This window comes from Schistocerca serialis, chromosome 10 (assembly GCF_023864345.2).
Source record: "Schistocerca serialis cubense isolate TAMUIC-IGC-003099 chromosome 10, iqSchSeri2.2, whole genome shotgun sequence".
NCBI classification, from domain to species: Eukaryota; Metazoa; Arthropoda; class Insecta; order Orthoptera; family Acrididae; genus Schistocerca; species Schistocerca serialis.
Genome location: NC_064647.1, coordinates 184,575,629 through 184,599,890, shown reverse-complemented (window position 1 = coordinate 184,599,890; position 24,262 = coordinate 184,575,629). Strand labels below are relative to the sequence as shown.

The following is a 24,262-nucleotide window of genomic DNA, read 5'->3' as shown; positions in this document are numbered from 1 at the left end:
ATACTTTTCAAAGTATTTTAATAAAACCTTAATCTATCGAAATGTGATGAAAACCGGAAATCGATTTTTTTCGACGTGAACCACGGTGTGGTCCCCTTAACGCCACACTTGGGTACAGCGTGCTGTTAATGTAACGGTGTGGTGTAGTCGGTGCGCCGATCTGCACGTTGGGCTTGCTCTGTGTAGGGGATGGAGGCCCAGGTGGACGCTGGACGGGCGCGCTCCATAGGGCTGTCCAACTTCACCGCGCGCCAGATCAAGCGCGTGTGGCAGTCTGCGCGCATCAAACCCGCGAACCTGCAGGTGGAGATGCACGCCTACTTCCAGCAGCGCGAGCTCAGGGCCTTCTGCCGGGCCCTGGACATCACACTCTGCGCCTGGGGTCCCCTGGGCACCCCTGGCATCTACACCTTCGTCGAGAGGCAAGGCGGCGATGTCAACAAGTACGTACTTCCTAATCTCCCATTAACAGGCGACTTACGCACAGTGTGGACGAAAGTCATGTGAAGGCACGAGGGCACGACTCGATCCTTGTCTGCTGAGTCATCTGCGGTGCATTTTTCTCCGCGCAGTTCTGATGAAAATTGATTTCTAACGCCCAAAATGCAAATCTGCAACTATACGACTCGCGGTAGACCGTCAATTGTCACTTGTGATTACGCAGAGGCGACGAGATGTCCATTGTGATGTTTAAAGCTTTCCCGGCGTACTGATTGTTCCATAAAAACACGGGAGAACTGCCGGATATCAGTAACGTCCTGACACAGGCAGGCACACGTTACTGATGTCCGGCAGTTCTCCCGTGTTTTTATGGAACGCGATGTCCATTCAGCTGGAAGAGTAGAAGGAATGATGTAACTCTCTGTTGATCTATTGTGGAATTGGGACAGCGGCTGGACAAATATTTAACAAAAAAATTCGCTGAACAGGCATTCATGTCCGGAGTCGCCGAGCGGTTCTAGGCGCTACAGTCTACAACAACGTGGCCGTTACAGTCTGCAACCGCGCGACCGCTACGGTCGCAGATCCGAATCCTGCCTCGGGCATGGTTGTGTGTGATGTCTTTAGGTTAGTTAGGTTTAAGTGGTTCTAAGTTCTAGGGGACTGATGACCTCAAAAGTTAAGTCCCATAGTGATCAGAGCCATTTGAACCATTTGTCCATTCATCGAACACTTGTGTTCATCCAAGACCCAGCTGACTTTGGAAACCTGATTTCACGTCTGATCTCTGACACACTATGACCCGTACATCTTGCACCGATTTTCAACCCCACATTCACAAACTTGCGACATGCTGCCCTGTTCAGTTCACTCATTTCTATTATAGGCTACTGAAGTATCGTTTCGACAGTAGCAGCGAAGTAATAACTACACTGAAAACTCATTACAGGCTAAAAATATGTACCAGGCTGTGATTGGTAAAAAAAATTTCTCATTCTTCGTAGTGAAGCTCCAATCATTAACACACAAGCTGAACTTTGGTACAGCCCTCTGTGGGCTCAGCTTGAAGACAACTCCCATAAAAATGCTCACGTCTGTATGAATAATATTCTCTGCTGCTAGTGTAAAAATTCGTGGTCTGCTTTGCTATGAAATTCATCTCAACTGACAATCAATTCTTCAGCATTCTTTGCACTACTAAATGAATAATTTACACTATTTCTCATAAGTCAAAGAAAATTTTCAGACCAAAAGAAATAACAAAAGTATTTTTTTGTCCAATGCAGCTGGAAGTGTAGAAGGAATGACGTAACTCTCTATTGATCTATTGTGGCATTGGGACAGCGGCTGGTCAAATATTTAACAAAAAAATTCGCTGAACAGGCATGCAGATTGAGAATTTGTTTTATTTTATTTTCGTTACCAGTTACGGCATTTCATTATGCCATCTTCAGGCCCCATACCACTTCACAAAAGTAATCGGTAATGGCATATTGGGGCCATATGTCTCTGGATGTCGTGAATTCTCAAGTGCATCCTTCAAACACTTCACTGCAATTGCGTAGTCAAATCTTCAAAGGAAGCACTTGAGAAATCACGACATGCAATGTGCCGACATGCCAATACCGATTATTTTTGAGAGATGCATATGGGGCCTGAAGATGGCATAATGAATTCATGAATTTGGTAGCGAAAATGAAATAAAAGAACTACTCAATTTCTACCGCTGTTGGCGAACTTCTTTGTTAAATAAAGGATTAATGCAATGTGGATAAAACAGTTCCAAACATATGTTATATTTGAACTCAGAATGCGGTACAAACCATTAATTCCCTTATCCCCAAATCTCTAAGAACCTAACCGGCCAAAAGCTTGTTTTACACGTATTAAATGTTTGTGACGTCATATCACCTGGGCTACGTATTTTACAGTGGTATAATTTTGCTGGTAAATTCAGTGGTATATGTGGATACCACCTGCAAAATGTGTTACGTATAAAATTCATAGTGAATAAGTAATAAATTGTAACATCATTCCTGATACTAAAGTTTCACTGCATCAACAGTGTAAATATGGTGACTGATTTGTTTTTTAATTGTTTTTTGGCAGGTGTCACTAGGGGAGCAGTGTAGGTCATGGACAATTGGAGAATTGTTATCAGTATGCAAACAAACTGGCCAGATGGCCTAGCAGCCTTAGGTAAACAAACAGGTGTAATTATGACCATTATGTAATCACTCTCTTCACTTGTGCTCTTAATAAACATTATTTAGGATCAAATTAATGACCAAATACTTTTACATTATTGATTCTAAACCGTTCACTTGGCTGTGATCTTTTATATAAACAAAATGGCCCCCAAATGTTTTTGGTCTATCGTCCACAAATTGATCACTTGTGCACTTAGTTATGTTTATGGAACATTAATTTATGCCGGCCGCTGTGGCCGATCGATTCTAGGCGCTTCAGTCAAGAACGGCGCTGCTGCTACGACCACAGGTTCGAATCCTGCCTTGGGCGTGGATGTGTGTGATGTCCTTAGGTTAGTTAGGTTTAAGTAATGCTAAGTCTAGAGGACTGATGACCTCAGATATTAAGTCCCATAATGCTTAGAGCCATTTTTAATTAATTTATGACCAAATGCTTTTAACGTGATGCAACCGATGACATATAATTTATGACGCAAGAAAGACCACCCCAATCTAATCTTAGTTACCACGATTTACGATCGAGAATGGCCACATAATACGATCTCTCCACCACAAAAGTCAAGTAGACTCCTGTTCTGGTACCCAGTATTCAACTCATGACGGACTAATGTCTGAACAGTCGCTCGAATGAAAATGGAGTAGCTTGACAACTTTGTCAAGGTTGTTTATCCTGTTGCACCACTTAGGAGAGAATAGGGGCATAGATGTCTCAGATTCTGGAGTGGTTGCCACGGTAAATACCAGTGACCACTTACTCTGCACTAACAGCGGCAACAGTGAACAGTGATGAGATTTGTTGTCAGAGAGCTACTGCTCCTGGGCAAACTACAAAAGTTATTCCCCAAATTTATTGATTATTTTAAATAAAGGGCATAGCCCTCTTATCCCACTGTGGCGAATTACGTACAGTGTAATTTAGCAAGTGTGTTGACATGTTCCCACCTTCATGTACTATAATCTTATAGTATCAGACTCGTCCAAGGCAACCAGTGTTTTTAACACAGGGATACCTTCCTGACGGTGAAAAAGTAGCAATGGCATACTCGTTCCACTGTGATAATTGTTAAAAATTTAACTATCGGAGTCTCAGTATAAACTGTTGAAATATGCGTCTTGTAGGAAAGTGGGTAAACTGACAAAACTGTAATTAACTGCCATAAAACGGTAAATATCACTTGAATTCGCTACTGGTCCTGACAGTTCATATCGTTGATCGATGAATGCTGTCCACCTGAGAGCTACTGTGCCTGAGAGTTGTGGGGGAGGGAGGGTGGGCTGTTAGTGTCTGTCAGGTCCCACCAATGCAATATCTTCTTGCCATTTGTACACCAGCCAATCGAAACGGAGAAGAGGAAGCTCACTTTTATGGGTCATAAATTATGTTAATTGAGGTTAGGTTCAAGGTATTTGGTCAAAATTTAGACTTGGATTAGTATAGCTAAAAGTGCAAGTGTGCATTTTGTTTACATTCAGCTAAATGCATCTGCTTCCACTTTGTATAAGGACCACAGCCAAGTGAGAAGTTTGCTTACGTTATGGTTATTAAGCTAAAAGCATTTGGCCACGAATTTGAGCCTAAATAAACACTACTAATCGCAGAAGTGAACAGTTTGTTTCTATTAGGGTCATATTTGACATCAGCTTGTTTACATAAAGGTGCTAGGCCAACTAATTAATTTGTTTACGTTAAGGGAATAATGGCCCTATTGTTCCAGGGACACACTGCCCCTTTACTTGTCAGCGAGACAATAATTCGAAAGAGCTAGAAATTATGTGTAAAGTGTTGAAATTGACAAAGCTCTTCATTTTCAAATACTGGATGAACGTAGTCTTGGTAATCTTTGCATTGTGAGACATAATCATAGCTTCTAACTTTAATAATTTAGCCTCATTGTACTAAACCTTTAACGCAAGATTGTCCCTCTTAATGAACAGATTACGAAAGCATTTAAAGTTTTTAAACTGAATCGATAGTGAAATGAAACACTGAAGTTTTTTGTTGTCCCTGGAAACCATTACATGGACAACGCGCAAGTGGAAACAGGTGACCAGGTTGACAAAATTTTACTTTCAAAGTCAATGAACGCTTTTCTCATTGTTCCCCTTAAGCTCATTTTGATTTTAATACTGTAGCACTTCTCCATAAAACTGTACGACATGTTTAAAAGTAGAGCAGGAGAATATATGGTGGGACTGATAGAAGAGATAGGGAAAATCCAATGAAAAGCGGTGCGTTTCGTCACGGGCCGTTTAGTTGTGGCGACAGCGTTAGCAAGATACTCAACAAACTCTATTGGCAGACGATGAACAGTTCGCTGCGAAACGTTTGAATCTGTGCCAGCACTGTACTGTAACGTCGGATCTGAGACTTTGTGTATCACGGAGAAGTTTACTATTGAAATTTCCAATGAGCACTATCGAGGAAGAGCCTAACAACGTATTACTTCCGCGCTCTAATGTCGCGAAAAATGACTACAATGAAAAAATTCGAGAAATTAGAATCAATACAGAAGCTTTTCGACAATCATTGTTCCCATGCGTCTTTGTCGAGCAGGATGGGTTCTTTCAGACAGTGGGACTGTACGTACCCCTCGCGGAGTGCTGATGTAGATGTAGAAATCATCCTTCTTGCTGATTGTCTTCTACTTCGGGTAACTGGCGCTGTATCACTATTTTCCCCCTAATTTGCGGGGCGATGGTACATCAACCAAGTCGCAGTACTTATTCACAATATGTGCTCGCATTTGGAAGAACGTCATTTTGACGGAGGTGAATGAGCGCAATGACATAGCAGACCTCCTACCAGCTTGGTGCATGTTTCGAGGAACCGTTCGCTTAGGTAACAGCCTGCTATTTGGTTTAACAAAGAAACGTGAGGTAACCAGATGAGGCGACACGGTTACACTGGTGCGCGGTCCAATTTCGTCGGTCCAGTGATCACTGCTGTCGTAACTGTCGATGTCTTTGGATCAAGAACAGATAGAAGTCGTCTACTGTGGATGCCCCACGTTGAGCAATGTGCGCTGAACGGTTCGCTGCGAAACATTTGAACCTGTGCCAGCACTGTACTGTGACGTCAGATCTGCCACAGGTCGCCGCGGGCCGGGGGGGGGGGGGGGGGAGGAGTTGTTTTGGGGAGGAGACCAGACAGCGAGGTCATCAGTCTTACTGGATTAGTGAAGGATGGGGAAGTAAGTCGGCCGTGCCCTTTGAAAGGAACCATTCCGACATTTGTCAGGAGCGATTTAGGGAAATCACGGGAAACCTAAATCAGGATGGCCGGACGTGGGTTTGATCCGTCGTCCTCCCGAATGCGAGTCCAGTGTGCTAACCACTAGCCCACCTCGCTCGGTTGCTGGCTCCCTATCCTACTTTACAGGGCGGGCAAAGTCCTACAAGTTCTATGATGAGGCGTGGACGTCCCACGGCTTGTCATCTATTCACAGTGTCACCATCACTGAACCGTTTTATATGGATACGTTGGGACCCCAGACAATTTAACTACACTCATGCTCATAAATTCAGTATAATTGCAGTATGTGGTGCCACACAACGTGTAACTACACTAAAGTGGTGCTAATAGCATAGCCACATAGGGAACACACACGACACAGATCGGGGGGTCCACGGTGTTGGTGATAAGTTGAGAAAACCGTCCCGATGCGCATATACTTAGACATCAATATCAGATATGATCACCATGCACACGTACACAGGCCGCACAACGGATTGGCATACTCTGTATAAGTTGGTCGAACAGCTGCTGGGGTACAGCATCCCATTCTTGCACCAGTGCCTGTCGGAGCTCCTGAAGTGTCCTAGGGGTATGAAGCCATGCAGCGATACGCCTATCGAAAGCATCCCAGACGTGCTCGATGGGGTTTAGGTCTGGAGAACAGTCAGGCTACTCCATTCGTCTGATATCTTCTGTTTCAAGGTACTCCTCCACGATGACAGCTCGGTGGGGCCGTGCGTTATCTTTCATCAGGAGAAAGGTGGGACCCACTGCACCCCTGAAAAGGCAAATGACGTCCCGATACGCCTGACCTGATGCAGTTCCTCTGTCAAAGACATGCAGGGGTGTACGTGCACCAATCATAATCCCACCCCACACCATCAAACCACGACATCCATACAAGTCCCTTTCAAGGACATTAAGGGGTTGGTATCTGGTTACTGGTTTACGCCAGATGAAAACCCGGCGACAATCACTGTTCAGATTATACCTGGACTCGTCTGTGAACATAACCTGGGACCACTGTTCCAATGATCATGTACTGTGTTCTTGACACCACGCTTTACGGGCTCTCCTGTGACCAGGGGTCAGTGGAATACATCTTGAACGTCTACGGGCGAATAAACCATGTGTGTTCAGTCGTCTGTAGATGTGCGTCTGGAGACAACTGTTCCAGTGGCTGCAGTAAGGTCCCGAGCAAGGCAACCTGCAGTACTCCGTGGTCGTCTGAGGGCACTGATGGTGTTGAACACTGTGGATGTCCCGTACTGCAGCTCCTGGACACGTTTCCTGTCTGCTGGAATCGTTGCCATAATCTTGAGATCACACTTCGTGGCACACAGAGGGCCCCTGCTACGAAATGGTGTGTTTGACCACCCTCCAATCGCTCTAGTATTCTACCCCTTATAAATACATTAATATGTGTTCTTTGAGCCATTTTCAACACACAGTCACCATTAGCACGTCTGAAAACGTCTGCACACTTACTCGCTGCACCGCACTCTGACATGCACCAACACACCGATGTGTATGTGGACTGCTGCTAGCGCCGTGCGACGACCGCAGGTCAAAGGCACCGCACGGTCATACCTCGAGGTGATTTAAACCCGCAAACCGCTCACCAGAGGGTTGTTTCACCATGTATCATCATTATCCTTAATTTATGAGCATGAGTGTATCACAAAGATATAATAAAATAGACTTTAAATGTTCATTCCGTAATTTTTTGGCAGGCTTCGCAGCCGAGAAGCGCGCAGCAAGGGAAACTGGGCCAGTGGTAAATAGCACGAACGGGTTAATACCAGGGAGACTACGAGCAGTGAAACTCCCGTACCTTGTACGGCGAGTAGGAACATTCCACCCTGGATCTTTACACGAGAGAGGAAACCAATGTAGGCACAGAACGATGAAATATTCTGGAAGACAGAAAAGAAAACTGGAGGACAGCAGATGCAAGGTACTGCGTCCGAGAGCAGGGCAGGCCTTCAAAGTGCGTATATAAAGGACATACAGGAGCAGCGAAAATGAGAGTCGGCGCAGAAGTTGAAGAGAGCGCAAGTGGATGTAACACTGAGCAGCTTCTAGAGGGTAGCAGCCACTGCTGATGGGACCATAAAGACTTCAACCACGAGAAGATGGTGGTACTCGGGTGGACGCAACTGCAGGTGTTAGATATGTAGCAACTTTATCTTGAAACTTCCTGGCAGATTAAAACTATGCCTTTCCCGGGCAACTGCACTACCAACTGAGCTACCCAAGCACGACTCACGCCCCGTTCTCACAGTTTTACTTCTGCCAGTACCTCGTCGGGGTACAAAGAAGGAGCCTCCTAGAAGATTGTGAGCCTAAAGTCTGAAGACAGGCACAATCGGGCGTACCCTGGAAACGGTGAAAGATTTCACCGGCTATTCCTTCTAACACCAGATAAAGTTAAAGTCCAAAACCAAATTAACATCAAGATGCAACGGCCTTTATCAAGACTACCCCTTGTGACGATCTCGATAAATATTGAGGGATTCTCTAGTCATGTTTTATTAGCAGACATGTGCTATAAGCATAAATGCAACGTATTGTTGGTGCAGGAAACACACCGGGGAGCCACCAGCCACAGACCTAAAATAGCAGGAATGGATTGGCCATTGAAAGACCTCACGACAAGTGTGGGAGTGCGATTTTCATCAGACCCGGGCTCAACGTAACATCAGCCGCAATGACAGAAGTAAATAACGTTGAAGTACTTACCATTCGCGCCCAGAAGTTCTCTGTGACGTCTGTGTACAAACCACCCGATGTGGACTTTGTTTTCCATGAACCAAACAATTTTACAAATGACCATATTAATTTTGTCATGGGCGATTTCAAATGCAATGGTGAAGCATGGGGGTATAATGAGACTGATGAGAATGGTGTACAGCTTGAATCCTGGGCTGACACTAACGACCTACAACTCATTCATGACCCAAAACAGCCAGCATCGTTCAACAGCAGAAGATGGAGAAGGGGATATAATCCTGACAACATCTTTGTGAGTAGGAAGTTGGCAGCACAGTGTATGAAGCTTGTTGAAGAACCTATCCCAAGTACACAACGCAGACCCGTCGTTTGTGTTGTGAATGCCATGGTTAAGCCAGAGGAGGTGCCTTTCCGAAGACGGTTTAATTTGAAAAAGGCAGACTGGCAGAAATTTAAAGAGCAATTGGACGAAGAGATTGAGAAAATCCCTCCTCGACCAGATGAGTATGGTAGATTTATCGATCTTGTGAAAGGGATCTCAAGGAAAAACATCCCAAGGGGTTGCCGTACCCAGTACATCCAGGGTCTGACCGGCAGCAGCAAGCTTTTACTTGACAGGTACCAAAACCTGTTCACTCAGGACCCCTTCAGCGAAGATGCGATGGAGGCTATTGCTGAAGATAAGAGATCACGGTAGTGCAAACTAGTCGAGAATCTTGACATGAAACAAAACAGCAGACGTGCATGGAAATTACTGAAAAACTTAAGTGGGGACCCAACTGACCACCAGCAGAAGAACAACGGGGTAACAGCAAATCAGATTGCTAGCCAACTTCTGAAGAATGGGAAAATCAAAGGGAAAAGAGGAAGGGAAAGAATTATACCCCAATAACAAAAAGCTTGTGGACTCCTCAATGCTTCATTCACAGCAACCGAACTGGAAGACGCCATTTAGAGTATGAAACTGAATAAGGCCGCTGGAACTGATGACCTTAGATCGAAGCAGATAAAACAGTTTGGGCTCAAAGCTCGAAACTGGTTTCTACAAATGATGAACACCTGTATTAAAGAGCTGAATATTCCAAAACTAAGGCAGCAGGTGAGAGTGGTGGCTTTTCTTAAAACCTGGCAAGGAGATAAAGGACCCCGAAAGTTACAGACCAGTGTCACTTCTATGCCATCTCTATAAGATACTGGAGCGGATGATTCTCAACCGGGTGGCAGAAACTATAGATCGAAGGTCATAAAGGAAGAATCCGGTTTCAGACCAGGAAGATCTTGTTGTAAGCAAATACTTAATCTGACGCAACATACAGAAGACGGGTTTGAAAAAAAAAAAATTAATAACTGGAGAAAGCTATTGCGCAAATTATACCACCTCACAGGGGACTGTCGGTTGACTATGGTTATTGGTAGTCTCCTGCAGAATCGAAGATTTTATGTCTCCCTAAATGGTAAGAACAGTAGATGGCGACTGCAGAAGAATGGCTTACCACAAGGAAGTACACTTTCTCCCATCCATTATAATGTGTACACTAATGACCAACCTATAACTCAAGATTCAAGACTGTTCGTATATGCTTATGACACAGCTGTGGTGGTCCAGGGGTCCAATTTTGATGCAAACATCTGGAAATCTCTCTAGAGCGCTTGAAGAACTGGCTCAATACTATGACACAAATCACCTCAAGCCAAACCCTGACAAAACCCAAGTATGTGCTTTCCACCTGCGCAGTAGAGATGCTGGAGTTGAGATCGACGTTACATGGCAAGGTAAGAAGCTAAAGCACTGTCCAACACCTAAATACCTTGGGGTTGTACTTGACAGAACGCTTTCCTTCAAGCAGCATTGCCAAAACACCAAGGCTAAAGTCTGCTACAGGAATAACACCATCCGCAGGCTGAGAAACTATGAATGGGGAGATCAACCATCAGTACTGAGAACATCAGCACTTGCTCTGTGTGTTTCTGCAGCAGACTATGCAGCGCCAGTATGGGAAGCATCTGCACATGCTAAACTGGTTGATGTAAGTGTAAATGAGACAATGCGAATTGTTACAGGCTGTCGCAGACCCACACCAACGGGTAATTTGTACCTACTTGCTGGAATTGCCCCATCCAAGATCAGATGGCAGGTGGCAGCAGACGCTGAGAGAACAAGAAAGAAACAGATTCTCGGCACCCACTGAATGGGCACGTCACTCAGGCTCGGAGGCTTAAGTCTAGAAATAGCTTTGTTGCAAGAACCAAGATCCTTGACGGTTCACAGGAAGATAATAGTCCGTAAATGGGAGAATGAACAAACCGCACTGTAGATAATACCAAAAGAGCAAATGGCACCTGGAAACAAACTACCTTATACAGTGTGGAGAACACTAAATAGGCTGAGGGCTGCTGTGCCCAGATGCAAAACTAATCTGTGCAAGTGGGGACTGCTGACTAACGACGACGACGTTCTTTGCGGATGCGGGGAGGTACAAGGCGAGGCACATCTGCTCATGTGCCGACTACTGCCGGAGCCCCGCAGTTTTAGTGACCCTCCACAGGCCAACGACAAAGCCGCACTGGTGGCTAACTATTGGAAAAATAAAATTTGGTCTGTACACGGAAAAGTAAAGTACCTCGTCTCCTACCTTCCAAACATTACAGAAGCTCTCCTGCGAAACATCCCCGAGTTCGAGTCTCGGTCCGGCACACAGTTTTAATCTGCCAGGAAGTTTCATATCAGCGCACACTCCTCTGCAGAGTGAAAATCTCATTCTGGAAACATCGCCCAGGCTGTGGCTAAGCCATGTCTCCGCAATATCCTTTCTTTCAGGAGTGCTAGTTCTGCAAGGTTCGCAGGAGAGCTTCTGTAAAGTTTGGAAGGTAGGAGACGAGATACTGGCAGAAGTAAAGCTGTGAGGACGGGGTGTGTGAGTCGTGCTTGGGTAGCTCAGTGGGTAGAGCACTTGCCCGCGAAAGGCAAAGGTCCCGAGTTCGAGTCTCAGTCCGGCACACAGTTTTACTCTGCCAGGAAGTTTCATATCAGCGCACACTCCGTTGCAGAGTGAAAATTTCATTCTTTTCTTCCGAATAATATTGAATATCTCATTGGTATTGGATATCTCTCTCCCTCAAGTAGTTGTCGTATACAGTTTCATTTGTTAGTAGGAACAAGTCACTGTTTAGTGCCTGTCTTCTAGTTAGTACGAATTATGTCACGGCGGCAGTGATTGATTAGTTAGGCCAAGGGGCCAGTGATTCAGCAGTGAGCGGAACGAGTTGTAGCAAAGACACTTGTCTGTGTCAGTAGTGATAAAATACGAGAATCACACTGTGAAGTTTTTGGCTCAGCCCGTAGGGACTTGTAGGAAACTGTATGCAGAAGAAAGGGTAAAGGGTTGTACCTTTTATGTTAACAGTCAAATAAACTGGTTTAAGGGAGAAGTTGTACCTTACTACTTCGGCAGAGCAGCGGAGTCTAAATCCCGTCTTACCCCCCTTGGTAAAAGACCTTGTCAGTTGTTCCCACGCTGACTACACCACCTTACGTAGCACAGGACGTTCTATTCCCTCTCATGGCTCTGAGCACTATGGGACTTAACATCTGACGTCATCAGTCCCCTATAACTTAGAACTACTTAAACCTAACGAACCGAAGGACATCACACACATCCATGCCCGAGGCAGGATTCGAACCTGCGACTGTAGCGGTCGCGCTGTTCCAGACTGTAGCGCCTAGAACCGCTCGGCCGGCCGGCTATTCCCTCTCATCTTCGTTGCAAAGGCCACTAGGGTAATTACAGACTCACAGTGTCGTTAACATCCTGATTGCGCCACGCAGGTCATACCGACACTTTATTGGTAACCTGGTCGAGTGCCGGGATGCGACTCATGCTCACAAGAGCAGCACACGAAATGACGGCCACTTCCACGTTTCCGAGATGCTCGTCCCCAAAGCCAATTCACAACAATCCACCTTGCGTCAAAACCTCTTCTGTCAACAGAGTTCCCCATTTGTGTCGCTTACCATCGCTAGAATGATTACCCACTCGCCTATCCTCTGCTTACATGTATTGTTTGACACGTTACGTGACTGCATCTTCATCAGTCGGCAATCGTTGTCCCGGTGGACAGCGGTCACAACATTTTGCTTATCAGTGCACGCTTGCAATTCCAGTCTGCCGAGATACGACCTGCTGGGAGATGAAGTCGTGAAGCGCATCGCGCAGAAACACGGCAAGACCACCGCCCACGTCCTGTTGCGCTTCCTCATGCAGCTGGAGGTCGTCGTCATTCCCAAGAGCTCCAACCCCGCTCGCGTTAAAGAGAACTTCAAGGTGAGTGTGCACTACTAACATATTGTCCAGACTACACCCCCTAGGCCTAGGCTTAGTGTTTTGTCACTGTAGGCACTTGAGATGAATCTCGTAATGTTATCTTTCATCTGTTATAAATTTTTATATTACATTGATAGACTTAGGTGCTGTAAAATTTCTGTTTCTGTGTCTTGTTTTGAAACAAAGGAGTTCTTGCACTTCACTATTTAGGTTCAATGCTCACCAAAGACATTTCTCCTGCAATTACTACAAACAATTTTCTGCGTCCTTTCGTCTTTAGAGTCACACATATAACAACGCTTCTTCATCGCTGGAGCTTTTTCTTTCACTACTGCACTTTCCATGCAATGAATAACAGGTTCCTGAAGTACTAATTTCGGTCTTCTTTTGATATGGGGTGGAGCCAAATCTTTAGCGAATTTGGCAAGAAGTGTCTGATCCCTGGTTTTCACATTTTTGACGTGATATGTCTGGTTTTTATTTAAAAAATAGCACATTTGCTGAAACTCCACACACATCAACTGAGTTCGTGAATAGTGCCAGGTGTCATCTTACTTTCCTTTTGCAGGAGTAAGTAAGCAACATCTGATCTAATGATTCTACCCCGCCTTTCGTCTCATTATAGTATGTTATTACGTCAGCGTTGAAAGCATCTTCATTAAATACAGTTAATTTACAATGCATTATGGAGAATAATACTACATTTTTACACTTTTTTGGAATGTATAACAGTAGAGTACGAACGCTTTCCTTTGGCAAAGATTCTCTATGGAAGAAAATTTTATTTTGTCGAACTGTTCCTACAAGGGTCAACCTGTCTTGTAGTAGGAAAACTGCCATATCCGTGGATGTGAAGAAATTATCCATTGTGATATTTCGGCAACTGCCGAAATAGTCTGTTGCAAGATGCCTGACAACATGGAAATTAACATTTTCATCTCTACCGTTTTCATCTTTTCCGAGATATGGTAACCGTTTCGGTGTACAGAAATTTTTAGAGTCACACATACACAAAATTTTCATTTCCTACTTATCAGGATTTCAACTCGTACTTGGAGCAAATTGTTCATCGATAGCCAATTCCGTTTGGTAGATAATATTTCCCAAGATTATGATTTACGTCCTCATACATATCTCTAAATGTAGAAAATTTATCTTTCTCTCCTCCAACATTTCTTGTAGCTTCATCATCGAACCGCAGAAACAATAACATGTCTTCGAAACTCTGACGACCAATTGTGGCTCTAAATACTGGTGGACCGTCATTTTTGCGGCACAGTACTCCTATATCGGACAAACTGTTTTTTAGATGACCATCTGCTATCAAAAGACTAATCAGTGTTCTTGTTTCTACACTACCATGTTTCCTCCAACTCTTCTCGAGATTCTTTTCCTTACATATCCTTTCAGACTTATCGCTAGTAAACTGTACAATTTATAGTGTAACATCTGAAGAAACGTGTAGTTCAAATCCGCCTGTCGGAATTACAATAGTTTTCAAAGGATTTTATTATGTTACGATTCCTTAGCTTTGTTTCCTTGTGTGCAATTTTATTCGATACTTTCAATACTTCCAGCACTATTGGTATTATCTTCATCTTCTAGGTCTGAAATATTTGGTAAGTCATGCTCATCTGCGTTTGAAATATTTGCTAATTCATGTACATCACTTAGTTCACTGACAATACTTACATTGTAATCTTCGTGGTCTTTATCTTCATCATTTAGTATGTAGTCCGAATCTTTATCAATAAAATCGCTTAGATCATCATATTCTACCCATATTTTAAGAATTACTTCATCTCTCAATTTTCTGTTAGGTATGTTTAAAAACAATAGTAAATATGTTTCGTAGCTACCATATACCATTCAGCAATGGAGAATTACATTGCAGAAGTGTGCAAAGCAATAGGAAGACATGAAATGAGTCTGAGAGACTCGGCTCAGGTGCTAATGCATGAATGTTTTACAAATCAATTTAAGTATATATAAAAAACGACATTAAATCTTGGTGCTTATCGTTTATAGGAGGAAAACATGAAGTTAGTACAATAGCTAAATGGTGAAATTGCAGTACAAATACTTATGACTGATAAGAGACAATATGCAATAATGAATCACAGTGAATGATCTTAGGTGTTCTAGGGGTTGATAAGGATGACTGTAGATTGTGACTTTTCTATGGCAGTTATAACGGGAAGCAACAAATTTAATTTGCTCTAAATGGAGCATATCTCCTGGATGCTTGGTGCATCTACAAAAGGTAGCGTCAAAACCCGTATTGGTGTTGGTGTTCCACATTACTCCAAAATAATAATGTATTGTTTAATGCAGAAGTACAGGGTACCGTGGATAACACAATAGGATGAGGGAAACTTTGGGTGATCAGAAGGTATTAGAGCGGCTAAAACAATAACGTGAACTAATGAGAAGAGTGTGGAGAGGATCATTATGGAGTAATGTGGTAATATTAGGAAACCCGTCCTAACAAGCACATCCTCTGATTAAAGGAGGAGTGCCGTAGTGTAGCAATATGACTATTACTTTCGATTATATGTTGGTACTAGGGCGAGTAACAGTAATATTTCAATAAAGGAAAGAACGTAAGGGGCTTATGACAGTACAGTGTGGTAACAATGGGATACGAGGCGTTTTGAAATTAAAAAAAGACTTGATAAGATATCTCAATAATTTTATTTTTACATGAAAGCGTGTACCTTAATCTACTTTTCTACATAATTTCCGTCAATATTGAGGGCCTTGTCATAACGTTGTACCAGTTTTTGAAAACCCTCCTCATAGAAGTCTGCCGCCTGACTTGTTAACCACTGCATCACCACTGTTTTGACTCGTCTTGAAGGCGCTGACCGCCCAGGTGTTTCTTCAAGTGCAGGAACAGATGGTAATCACTGGGCGCAAGATCGGGGCTGTACGGAGGATGATCTACTGTTTCCAATCGAAAAGATGTAATGAGATATTTTGTCTGATTCGCCACATGCAGACGGGCATTGTCTTGCAGCAAAACGATGCCCTTGCTCAACTTACCACTCTTTTGTTCTGAATTGAACGGCGCAGACTGTGCAATGTCTTACAGCATTGATTGCCTCATTACGAGGCAGTTAATTCCGCAAGCAATACTCCTTTTCTGTCCCAAAAAACGGTGCACATGCTTTTCCGGGCAGAAATTGTTTACTTGAACTTCACTTTTCTGGGTGAATCTGAATGCTGCAATTCCATGGACTGTTGCTTTGATTCTGGTGTGACGTAGGCTACCCATGTTTCATCGCCCGTAACAATTTGGCTTAAGAAATCACCACCGTCGTTGTGGTACCGCTCAAGGAAAGTCAATGCACTGTCTAAACGTTTGGTTTTGTACACATCCGTCAACATTTTTGGTGCCCAACGTGTGCGTAGTTTTCGATAATTCAAGTGCTCGGTCACAATGCCATACAAAACACTACGATAAACATTAGGAAAGTCATCCTGCAAGGAGGAAATCGTAAAGCGTCTGTTTTCTCTCACCTTATTGTCCACTTCCTGCACCAAACTTTCATTAACGACCGAAGGACGCGCACTCCGTTGTTCATCATGCACATTTGTGCAGCCATCTTTAGATGCTCTCACCCAATTTCTTACCATTCCATCACTCATATCATTTTCTCCGTAAACTGCACAGATCTCACGAAGAATATTGATCGCTTTTAGGCCTTTAGCACTAAGAAATCTTATAACAGCCCGTACTTCACAGTCGGCGGGACGATTATCGGAGGCATCTTACTCAGTACACAACGTAAACAAGGAATAATCATACTGTAATGGCGTCAGTGCGTAGATTAAGGTACAGGCTTTCATGTAAAAATAAAATTATTGAGATATCTTAGCACGTCTTATTTTTAATTTGAAAACGGTACTTACTTAAAAGCAAGCCTCGCAATTGAGGGCAACAAGCAATTCTAGTGATTAAATGAGGCATGCGGTAATATAATAATGTGACTGTCAGATTAAAACTGTGTGCCGGACCGACACTTGAACTCGGGACCTTTGCCTTTCGCGGGCAAGTTTTCTACCAACTGAGCTACCCAATCACGAGTCACGACTGGTAGAGCACTTGCCCGCGAAAGGCAAAGATCCTGAGTTCGAGTCTCGGTCCGGCACATAGTTTTAATCTGCCAGGAAGTTTCATATTAGCGCTCACTCTGCTGCACAGTGAAAATCTCATTCTTATAGTGTGACTATTTTTACGGGTGATGGAGATGTAACACGCGATGTAACGCAGTAGGATGTGAGTACAGGACCGAATATTAGGGCATCATGGTAGGCTAATGTCATAACGTTAGTATTACTAGTGGAAACAACTGGATTATGACGTTATAGAGTGGGTAAGACGATAAGACATGGTAACTGGACATAACAGGAGGTTAATCCTGTAACACAGGACAAAGGTCATTGAGTAGAGGACACAGACTGCTCTATACCAGCGCTGTGCGTTGAGCGAACTCTGTGAACTAAGCCGTACAGTCTGTTTCACCCATATGGGGAACACAACAGCCATGCTAAAAGTATACTTTACTACCTGAACGTTGTAGCGTACAGTCCTAGTGCCACACGCAAGTGAGCGCGCGCACACACACACACACACACACACACACACACACACACACACACACACACACACAGACGCATGCCACGTGGAATGTTCACCATCTCCTATGATTTTCTTTCATGCAGGTTCCACAGTCGCTATGAATTTTTTGAATGACCCCTGCAACTATTACTTTCTTTTCAATTTTCGTATTATTGCACAAGGCCATTTTCAGTTACCTACATATACACTACTGGCCATTACAATTGCTATACCACGAACATGACGTGCTACAGACGCGAAATTTAACCGACAGGAAGAAGATGCTGTGATATGGAAATGATTAGCTTTTCAAAGCATTCACACAAGGTTGGCGCCGGTGGCGACACCTACAACGTACTGACATGAGGAAAGTTTCCAACCGATTTCTCATACACAAACAGTAGTTGACCGGCGTTGCCTGGTGAAACGTTGTTGTGATGCCTCGTGTAAGGAGTAGAAATGAGTACCATCACGTTTCCGACTTTGATAAAGGTCGGATTGTAGCCTATCGCGATTGCGGTTTATCGTATCGCGACATTGCTGCTCCCGTTGGTCGAGATACAATGACTGTTAGCAGAATATGGAACCGGTTGGTTCAGGAGGATAACAAGGAACGCCGTGCGGGATCCCTACGGCCTCGTATCACTAGCAGTCGAGATAACAGGCACCTTATTCGCATGGCTGTAAAGGATCGTGCAGCCACGTCTCGATCCCTGAGTAAACAGATGGGGACGTCTGCAAGACAACAACCAACTGCACGAACAGTTCGACGACGTTTGCAGCAGCATGGACTATCAGCTCGGAGACCATGGCTGCGGTTACCCTTGACGCTGCATCACAGACAGGAGCGCCTGCGATGGTGTACTCAACGAAGAACCTGGGTGCACGAATGGCAAAACGTCATTTTTTCGGATGAATCCAGGTTCTGTTTACAGCATCACGATGGTCGCATCCGTATTTGGCGACATCTCGGTGAACGCACGTTGTAAGCGTATATTCGTCATCGCCAAACTGGCGTATCACCCGGCCTGATGGTATGGGGTGCCATTGGTTACACGTCTCGGTCACCTCTTCTTCTCATTGACGGCACTTTGAACAGTGGTCGTTACATTTCAGATGTGTTACGACCCGTGGCTCTACCCTCCATTCGATCCCTGCAAAACCCTACATCTCTGCAAGATAATTCACGACCGCATGTTGCAGGTCCTGTACGGGCCTTTCTGGATGCAGAAACAGTTCGATTGCTGCCCTGGTCAGCACATTCTCCAGATCTCTCCCCAACTGAAAACGTTTGGTCAATGGTGGCCGAGCAACTGGCTCGTCACAATACGCCAGTGACTACTCTTGATGAACTGTGGTATCGTGTTGAAGCTGTACCTGTACACGCCATCCAAGCTCTGACTCAATGCCCAGGCGTATCGAGGCCGTTATTACGGCCAGAGGTGGTTGTTCTGGGTACTGATTTCTCAGGATCTATGCACCCAAACTGCGTGATAATGTAATCACATGTTAGTACTAGTATAATATATTTGTCAATGAATACCTGTTTATCATCCACATTTCTTCTTGGTGTATCAATTTTAATGGCCTGTAGTGTATCTGTTAGCCGTTTGATCATAAAATATATGCGATGACAAATATTGCCTTTTTTGCTGCATTGTATCTGCATTATCATTTGTCTTGCGAAACGGTATGCTTATCCTGTGAAACAGATATTACAACTGATGTAATAAATAATTTACGAACTTGCAGGTGTTTGACTTCGAGCTCTCCGCAGAAGACATGGAAGCCCTGGAAGGGTTAGACAAGGGACGGAAAGGCAGACTGGGGACCGGAAACCTCCTTCCTGGGTAACTATACCGTAGTACTCGTATTTATTTCATCTTGGCAATAAGATATTTTTTCGCTCAATTTCTCTCTTTTCGAACATCATTGTTACATCTTTCAAACATATCTCCCAAGAACGAACATTACAATACTCACTAGTTACTGATTCAGATAGTTCAGCTAAATCTCAGACATGTCCAGTAAAAAGGAATTGAGTGCGTAATCAGTAATGATAATAGTAATATAAATAGTAACAGGAACACAATAAAAATAGTAGTAGCAACAGATGGGCATCAGAACTGACTGAGTTATAATACATCTATCAGGAGGAGATCCGAAGTGCAGTATCTGCAAAGAAGCTGAGAAAACAATCGGCCACATGTTGAGCCGTTGCAAATAACATCGCTTAGGCTGCTTACAGGTAGAGGCACAGTGCTGTAGCTGAAGTGATCCACTGGAGCTTGTGTCAAAATTACCGTCGGCCAGTGGCAAGCAACTGGTGGGACCACAAGTCAGAAAAAGATGTTGGAAACTGTAACAATACCACCACTAAATAGTAGATTAGAAATCAGATTAATAATGTTGCTCTCGCAGCATATGTTCGCTTAATCGGGCAACAACTAAGTTATTCAGTTATTCACTGTGGATGGTATCGTCAGAGTAGAAATAATGAAGTCACTGAAAATAAGTCATTAATTTGGCACTTATCTTGAATGGATTCCCACGTAGATTTCGTCGATGTCGTTATGGCTCATCTTGTTTACTCTAGGGTGATTCCACTTTGGCTGCTAGAAGGTCCGTATCTGTATTTTAGCAATATTTGAAGACCTAACAAATGCGTTTTTCAGGAAATTCTTAATTATCAAACAATTCCAGATTGAAACAATGGCATGGTAGAAATAATTTTTGACTTGGTGTTCACGATCCACATTTTTAATAAATTTCTTGTAAATTCACATATACTTCTTCTTAATTGTCACATCATCAAGAAAACAGTTTTATATCAATCTTCCACATATTTAATTTCCACTTTAACCAAACACAAGACTTGACTGTTCTTTTACAAAGCGAAATAACAACATAACTTCTGCAAAGTCAAACAAAGACTGCTCTGTGCGCATTCACGCCAAAACGATTACAAGTAGGTCAATGATTATGACAGTCTCCCAGAAATGAATACACACAAGAACCATGTCTGTAATATATCGATACATCGGAGTACCTATACATTAATAAAACCAAATGTGAACATTGTCACAAAAATATGTCTGTTACTTCGCAGAAAAGTAGTTCGATATTACTGGTATCGAGAACTGGGGTTGGAGTGCCGTAATGGTCACGTAAATAAAGAACCATTACAAAGCGAACATGCCAGTCTACTGTGGGAGACCTCAACTTCAGACAGATCTAATGCTTTAACACAGTTCGTCAGCCATCACAATAATTTGTAGAGAAAAAGGAAATCTTGATTACTGACATTGTCAACCCAAGTACTGGGAGTATGGACGATAAACAAGTGAAAAATTTGCCAGTTAAGACGACCTGAAAATCGAACTGAGCGACTCTGCCATAAACTAGCGAAAGTGATCCCGTTGGGAGCAGTGCGAAATGACCTCTCTAACCGTTTGAAAACGATTGGACGTGACTACATAGCCATCTGGTAAGTACAAAAAGCCAAGTTTACTGAGATCTGCACGAACTATCCGCCGATACATCAATCATTCCTAGACGCTTAGGAAGTGTCCGATTTGTGATAACCTACGAAATCCAGAATACTGATCTCAACTGCTGTGTTTACTGAAAAAATAATAGTAATAATAATAAAATAAATATCCAAGAATTTCTAGTCTATTATTTATAAAACTTTCCATATTATTTGTCAAGTATGAATGTACCATACGCTTTAGTAGTTACTGGCGTTTCACCAACTGTCGTATCTCTGTTCCAGGATTGATAAACATCCCGAATTCCCATGGTACGAACGCTACTAGTTCAGAGGAGAGGAAGAGTGATAATTAGCAATGGTGTGGCTGGCTTCGACTGAAATGTACCCTTGTCAAAAAATGCTCTACTTTAATTAGCGAGTATCTTTTTTACATTAAAACTCTACCAATAAAGTGTGTTATAAAAACAAATTTGCTAAGAAACTGCATCGAGCATTTTTTTCTGGAATTGCCACACAACATCCAAACTGGGATGAAATTTATAAGGAACAAAACGTAACTATAAAATTTAATCTATTCCATGATAAATTCATATCAATATTTGAAAATACCTCTCCGCAGAAGCTAATCAGAATGGACACAAAATAGTCATGTAAAAAAACCATGGATCACTAAGGGGAGTAAATTATCTTTTGAACGGAAAAGGGAAATGGCAAGAACAAGTAGAGACGCTGCAGTAGTTGCGCGCTACAAAAACTACTCAAAATTACTAGGAAAGGTTACTAAAAAATCAAGAAACCTGCACATAATGTCAGAAATCAGTACGACTGACAACAAAGTTATGACAGTATGGAATATAGTGAAGCGAGAGATAGGAACAACCAACCACAGAACGGGATAACATTACTGTTGAATTGAATGAAATGGTTATAAATGGCAAGTCACAGGTAGCAAAAGTACTTAATAATCATTTCGTAAACATAGTAGAATGGATAGGCACTAGCAGTTCAAGAGAAAGATCATAGCAATATGTTGAAGAAGTAACTCTCGTAAAATGACGTTATATGAATCCATCACCAGCCTCTTCTTCTGAAATTAAGAGACTCATACATTCTCTCAAGAATAAAAGCTCTTCTGGTTTTGATGGTGTTTCAAATAGAGTACTAAAGATTTGTTCCATATAATAAGTCCAATATTGTCCGAAATATGTCATGCATCAGAAACTCAAGGCATGTTTCCAGAGTGACTAAAATATGCCATTGTTAAACTCCTCTTTAAGAAAGGTGTTAAGAGAGACGTCAGTAACTATCGACCTATTTCACTGCTGACATAATTTTCCAAAGTATTTGAGATGGTGATGTGTTCTAGAATAGTATCCCACCTTGGCAACAATAATATCCTCAACAAATCACAGTTTGGGTTTCAGAAGGGTTGCTCTACCGAGAATGCCATTTAAATGTTCCCACACCGGATATTACAAGCAACAAATAACAAAATAGCACCGGTAGGTATTTTCTGTGACCTATCCCAAGGCATTTGATTGTGTGAATCATAGTATACTCCCAGAAAAATTGACGTTTTATGGGATTGATGGTATAGCCAACCAATGGTTCGTGTCATACCTAAGCAAAAGAATACCGAAAGTTATACTTAGTGGTAATTCAACCAACAGAATCCAGGGACATAATTCTGACTGGAAAGCAATCACGTACAAGATTCCCCAAGGCTCAATCTTAAGTCCACTACCGTTTCTCATATATGTGGAGGATCTACCCTCTAATGTACAATAAGCAGAATTATATCTTTCTGTGGGTGACACCAGTATTGTAATCACTCCCATTCTACACACACAAATGGAAGAAATGGTGAACAAAGTTCTCAAAAGTGTCATAGACTGGATTTCTGCGAATGGTCTCACCCTGAATTTCAAAAAGGCACATCATATTCAGTTCTGCACCTCTAGAGGTACTGCACCAGTGATAAGTGTAACACATAGTGATGAAATAATACGTAGGGTGGAAACTTCAGAACTCTTAAATGTCCATATGATGAGAATTTAAATTGGTAAAACACAAACTCCTAAAACAGCTTAGTTCAGCCACGTTTGCACTTAGAATCAAAGCAAATTTTGGGGAGAGAGAAATCCGTAAATTGACATATTTTGCTTATTTTCACTCAGTAACGTCATATGGAATGATGTTCTGGGGTATCTCATCTTTAAGAAAGGAGGTCCTCACTGCCCAAAAACGTGCTACAAGAATAATATGTGGTGCTCACCCGTGATCATCTTGTAGGCATTTTTTTTTTTTTGGAGTTTTAAGGAGTTGGGCATTCTGACTAGTGCTTCACAGTATACTTATCCCCTCATGAAGTAAATCTTGTGAATAATCCACTACAGTTCAAAAGGAACAGTGAGGTACATAATTACACTACTAGAAGAAAAAAATTAGATTCATTGATAACGTTAAGGATGTCTTTAGCACTTAAAATGTCTGACAGCAAGGTAAAATTTGAAAAAAATCGAAAAAGTTTCTCTTTGACAACTCCTTCTATTCCGTAGAATAATTTCTATATTCGGAATGTGTAAAAGGCAGTGGGTAGGAATTGCTTACTCAGTCCGTTTTAATTTCGGGGGAAAATTATATGGCGATGTTTAGAGTACAAATAGATGTACAAAATAATTTCTGATATGAATGTAAAATGACTCGTTCCACATTACGACGATTTATCGTGCAAAATGATCCATGGAACATGAAAGTAACTAACTAACTAACTGACTGACTTTTGTACATTGAAAATAACTCATTTCTACCGACAGTTGTCGCATAGTCCTTCATATTCAGAATGAGTGAATCCGTTATTACTTGTTACTTTGTAATATACTTTTACAGTAAGGAGTTAACCCCTGTCCGTGCCTGCCTGTGCAAATGTGTTCATCAACGTAATATACAGAGAGATCGATTTTGACCTGCGATTAATTGACTGTAGTCATGCTGTGTAACAAGACAGGACGCCGACCTAAATTTAAATATTATTTTATGTGTGTGTCACATGTAGCACAGGAAAAATACCCGGCTAATAACTGCATAAGCCGCGCGGGGTAGCCGCGCTGTTTGAGGCGCCTTGTCACGGTCCGTGCGGCTCCCCCCGTACGAGGTTCGAGTCCTCCCTCAGGCATGGGTGTCTGTGTTGTCCATAGCGTAAGT

General features: G+C 42.7%; 1 protein-coding gene across 1 annotated transcript in view; it reads left to right on the top strand.

Annotated features, from left to right (window-relative positions):
- LOC126425003 (1,5-anhydro-D-fructose reductase-like) overlaps window positions 1–21,448 on the top strand; it is a 50,433-nt gene extending 28,985 nt beyond the window's left edge. Inside the window, exons 4-7 of the mRNA XM_050087902.1 lie at window positions 187–443; window positions 12,782–12,941; window positions 19,318–19,415; window positions 21,341–21,448. Coding sequence (XP_049943859.1) covers window positions 187–443; window positions 12,782–12,941; window positions 19,318–19,415; window positions 21,341–21,383 — 558 coding nt within the window. The 3' untranslated portion in view covers window positions 21,384–21,448. The remainder of the gene's footprint in view (window positions 1–186; window positions 444–12,781; window positions 12,942–19,317; window positions 19,416–21,340) is intronic.
- Window positions 21,449–24,262: the final 2,814 nt, after the last annotated feature.